This window comes from Saccostrea cucullata, unplaced genomic scaffold (genome assembly GCF_032062105.1).
Source record: "Saccostrea cucullata isolate Sc308-1 unplaced genomic scaffold, CSIRO_AGI_Scuc_v1 ctg23525, whole genome shotgun sequence".
In the NCBI taxonomy this organism is placed as follows: Eukaryota; Metazoa; Mollusca; class Bivalvia; order Ostreida; family Ostreidae; genus Saccostrea; species Saccostrea cuccullata.
The window spans coordinates 1-5,094 of record NW_026932089.1 but is presented as its reverse complement, the minus strand read 5'-3'; the positions used below and the strand labels follow the sequence as shown (position 1 = coordinate 5,094).

Genomic DNA, 5,094 nt, shown 5'->3' with positions numbered 1-5,094 from the left:
ATGTAGTTTTTTGGGGGGTTGATGTGTTCATCACCACATGTATTATTAAAAGGGTTACATGTTTATGAATGACCCCCTGTTTTGTATATATGTTATTCGTCATTTACAAAATAAATGACATTTATTCATTCTAACACAATTGTTCCTATTTCGCCTGCCCTGTGCAAAAAACGAGCTCAGTCTCCCTGGCTAGGTTACACAAACTAAGGAACATAAATTAGTGATTATCATAAATAATAACTTTTATGTGACATGTGCAGTGTTTATTTAGTTTTCACTTATTTTACCCATATCCATCTTACGGGTATAAACGTCTTGTGGCCTAGTTTTAACCTAACCCAAAATTTTGCCTTTTAGCCAATCATAATTCAGCAATCTGCCATGCTGCATTCATTGAATTTTGATAGAAGCCACACAATTTGGTGCAGTGAAATTTGTACCCACCTTCCACCCCTTCTACCCCCTCTAAGATAGCAGGTCTTGTTTTAGTGCTTACTCACTGGGCCTAAGTTTTGTACCTACCACCTTTTTTGTGGGCAGGCAGTTTATTGATATTCCTATTTTTTACATATGTGTTTACAGTAGGGGGCATGTAGGTATTTTTGGTACTCATGTGTCATGAGGCCCCCTATCTGTTGATTTGTGTAAATATCTTTTTCATATGTAGTATTTTTAGGGGGTCATGATGTGTTCATCACCACATGTATTATTAAAAGGGTTACATGTTTATGAATGACCCCCTGTTTTGTATATATGTTATTCGTCATTTACAAAATAAATGACATTTATTCATTCTAACACAATTGTTCTTATTTCGCCTGCCCTGTGCAAAAAACGAGCTCAGTCTCCCTGGCTAGGTTACACAAACTAAGGAACATAAATTAAGTTATAAATCATTCTTAAAATATATTTTGTTGTCACATTACACAATTTTTGCATTATAAGAATGTGACCTTAATTTGTGCGAAAAACCATGTGAGTTTAAAAGGTTTGTTGAGCTGTACAGGTAAATACTTGGCAGCGATTCAAGTTTGTTTAGGGCCGTGTGCAAAAAAAAAAATATGCTTACCTATGCATTGTGACGTCATCCACTGTATAAATACGGTTTTTCTCCAACTTTCTGCTCATTTTACCCTCAGAGCCATCAGCTGATAGACATGGATTCTACTAGAAAAACAGGTACAGGCTTGACGAATATTGAAACGAAAAAGTACCTGAGAAATAGATTTACCACCTAAACCCATTTCTGAGTATTATCACATGAGACTAGCTGAAAAAAGGACCCTCTCCAAAATTTAAAGCGCATGAAAATAGATATGTCGTTCATTTCGATGAATTTCCAGAAGAAGAAGAAAACACAGCTTTCCTTCGGCGATTATTCACAAACATGTTACAAGACTTCAAATCTAAAATGCAGTGTGATCCTAACGATTACCTCCGCCTGAACCTTCATCACGATTCTCTGGAATCAGACATTTCTTACAGGTTTATGCAATGTAAAGATTTAAACGAAGACGTCATTTTAAAAGAAATACAACGTGTGCAACAATCCAAAAAGGAGTTCGAACTCGGCGACGGCTCCACGGAATTCGATCTGTTACACATCGAGAATCCCCAGGGGAGTGGTGGAAACAGAAACAAACATCTACAACTGGATAAAGAAACTTTCAAGAAAAATAAACGAGCCATCGTTCGGATCGTCAATCCCCATGATAAATTTTGTTTTGGCTAGAGCCATCGTCGTCACTCGATTACACAGTCAGAAACCCGATCATCCAGACCCGGAATGGGAAAAACGATGGGTCCGTATGAGATTAGGAGATAGGCAATCCTTAGATCAGAAGAACGAAGCCATAGCCCTCATGGAACAAGCCGGATGTGATATCACTCAAGCTTGTGGAAATACAGAGTGGCCGAAATTACAACAGGTATTAGCTCCACAGTATCGTCTGAAAATATTTCAGTTCAAATCTACTTCCACTAAACTCTGTTTTGAGCGCATCTTCAAAGGGTGGGGAGATGGAACTTGTTTGAACATTTTGTTAGACAACCGTCATTGCGATGCCATCATATCGATGGCCGGAGTAACGGGGAACCCCTACTACTGTGATCATTGCGACGTGGGGTACAGTCATGTCACAGACCATCGCTCCAAATGTCCTCATCGCTGTACCTTTTGTTTAGGACATAACCATAATTGTCCCGATGAAGGGATCAAGATTAAATGCCAGGAATGCCATGGAATGTTTAAGAACAGGACCTGCTACGAAGATCATTTAAAACCCCATGGTAAGAAGACCACCACCACTACTGTCTGCAATTTAATGGGGTTATGCGAGAAGTGTCAGTCCTGGATACCTAAGAAATTATTTCCTCATCACAAATGCGGAGATCAGAAACTGTGTAAGATCTGTAAGAAAATCGTCGATGCCGATCATCGGTGCTACGTTCGACAGAAGCCCAAGAAGAAGAAGAAGGGAAAAGGCACCTTAGAATTTTACATTTATTTCGATTTCGAATGCACTCAGGAATCGGGCATTCACGTCCCTAATCTGTGTGTCACATCCCGTCTGTCAACATTACGATGACTTACCCATAGACCAACCTTGTCCTCATTGTCAACACATGGGACCCCGTCAGCACCTATTTCAAGGACCAGACACCTTAAAGAAGTTCATGGACTGGTTATTTCAACCCACTACAGGTACTAAGAATTCCACTTTAGTACACGACGGGGCCATCGCCCATAACTTCAAAGGATACGACGGACAATTCATTTTGAATTACATAGTGCATTCTGCTTCCCTGAAACCTAACGTGATCATGGAACGGGTGTAAGATCTTGTCCATGGAAATATGTGGACTGAAATTCATCGACTCGTATAGTTTCTTACCGTTTCCTTTGGCCCAGATGCCCTCCGCTTTCGGATTGACCGACCTCAAGAAAGGTTATTTCCCTCAATTTTTTAATACGGAACAGAACCAGAATTACGTGGGACCTTATCCACCGGCAGCTTTCTACAAACCGGACGAAATGTCTACCAGTGGACGAGAGGCTTTTTACCAATGGTACGACCAACAGAGGGGAAAAGTGTTTGATTTCCAGAAAGAGTTTGTAGGGTATTGTATCTTGGACGTCGACATTTTTAAGACGATGCTGTGCACGGTTTAGAAGCACCCTCAGGGGGTTGGTCAACGTGGACCCTTTCCAGGAATCCATCACGTTTGCCAGTGCTGCTAATTTAGCCTACCGTCGAAATTTCATGCCTAAAGACACCATTGCCATCATTCCGAACCTCGGGTATGAACCGGCACGACAATATTCGGCCAAGGCCTGTCGGTGGCTCACCTGGATGAGTCATCAGAGTGGATGTCACATACGACATGCCAGAAACGGAGGCGAAGTCCCGATCGGAAATTATACCGTCGACGGATACCAGGAAGCGACTCGTACCGTCTACGAATTTTACGGGTGTTATTGGCACGGATGCCCCACTTGCTATCCCAGTTTACAGACGGAAACTCATCCTCACCGGACCCAATTTACTTACCAACAATTACACGAGAAAACCCTCAGAAGGACTGTGGATTTAGAGGACATGGGGTACAACGTGTGTAGTATCTGGGAGCACGATTTCGATCAACAAGTGCAACAAGATGAGACTTAACAGCAATTTGTACGAGATCTGGACATTCCGGATCCATTGAAACCTCGAGAAGCCCTGTACGGAGGCCGAACCAATGCCACTAAATTATATTGTGAAGAAGGGGACATGAGATACGTGGACGTGTGTTCCTTATACCCTTTGGTGTTGAAACACAGACCATTTCCCCTAGGGCATCCCGAGATCATCACAGACGACTTCCAGGACGTGAGAAGTTATTTCGGTCTCATTCACTGTCGGGTCTTACCACCCCGAGGCCTCTTTCACCCCGTATTACCTTATCGGACGGGAGGTAAGTTATTATTTCCCTAATGTCGCACGTGTGCCGAACAACAGGACTCTACTTCTCAAGATCCATGTCAACACACCGACCGGGAACGTAGTCTCACGGGTACTTGGGTGACGAGCGAATTACGTAAAGCCTAGACATGGGCTATACCTTAGAGCAAATTTACAAGAAGTGTGGCATTTCAAAGAAAGCAGTCAAGACTTATTTAAAAACTACATCGATACACTTCCTCAAGATCAAACAGGAAGCGTCCGGATTTCCCCGAGTGTAAGACCTCAGAACAAGAACGAGATTACATATATCAAATCTTCGACAAAGAAGGATTCATGATGGATAGGATCAGTATCAAGAAGAATCCAGTGAGAAGAACCATTGCTAAACTCTTTTTAAATTGTCTGTGGGGAAAATTTGCTCAACGCTTGTTATTACCCAAAGTCAGATACTTGGACGAAGTAGAGGAATTATCAACTCTTACAAAATTCGACTCTCGACATCAAGGGTGTGCGACTCTTACAACAATAAAGAGAAGCCCGATGAAGACGATTCTAGTGAATTTTCAACAAAAACAGGAATTCGTCGAAGAATGTCCCTTTGGAAACGTGATCCTGGCTTGTTTTACCACCGCCTATGCCCGCTTACATCTCTACGAGACTTTACGACCTTTAGAAGAACGGGCCTTTATTTCGATACGGACAGTATCATTTACCAACATAAGGAAGGAGCTTTAATCCTACCTTGGGCATAGTTTAGGAGAATGGACCGACGAATTAGACGGGGATCACATCACAAATTCATGTCGGCAGGTCCTAAAAATTATGCTTTCCGGACGGACAAAGAACCGAGGTTTAGAATGCAAAGGAGTCACTTCAACCATCGAACCTCTCAGTTGGTGTGCCCAGAGACTTTAGAAAAAATGCTCAAGGGAGAAATAGAGGAATAAAAGTCCCTATCCCAGCAAAATCCAGAGGACCCGGGATTATGAGGTCGTGAACAAACCTTCAGAGAAAACAGTTAGAATTGTATATGACAAGAGACAAATTGTAGAGAATTATAACACTTTACCTTATGGTTATTGATATGTTTGTTTGCTTTGTTTGTTTTACAAATAAAAAATTGAATTGATGTGTTGTTTTTTTTTTC

General features: G+C 41.7%; 1 protein-coding gene across 1 annotated transcript; it reads left to right on the top strand.

The window, feature by feature from the left end:
• The first annotated feature begins 1,808 nt into the window (after positions 1-1,808).
• On the top strand, positions 1,809-2,588 carry LOC134234437 (uncharacterized). The gene has a single exon (XM_062716496.1). It carries the CDS (start codon positions 1,809-1,811, stop codon positions 2,586-2,588), a length of 780 nt encoding a protein of 259 aa, XP_062572480.1.
• Positions 2,589-5,094: the final 2,506 nt, after the last annotated feature.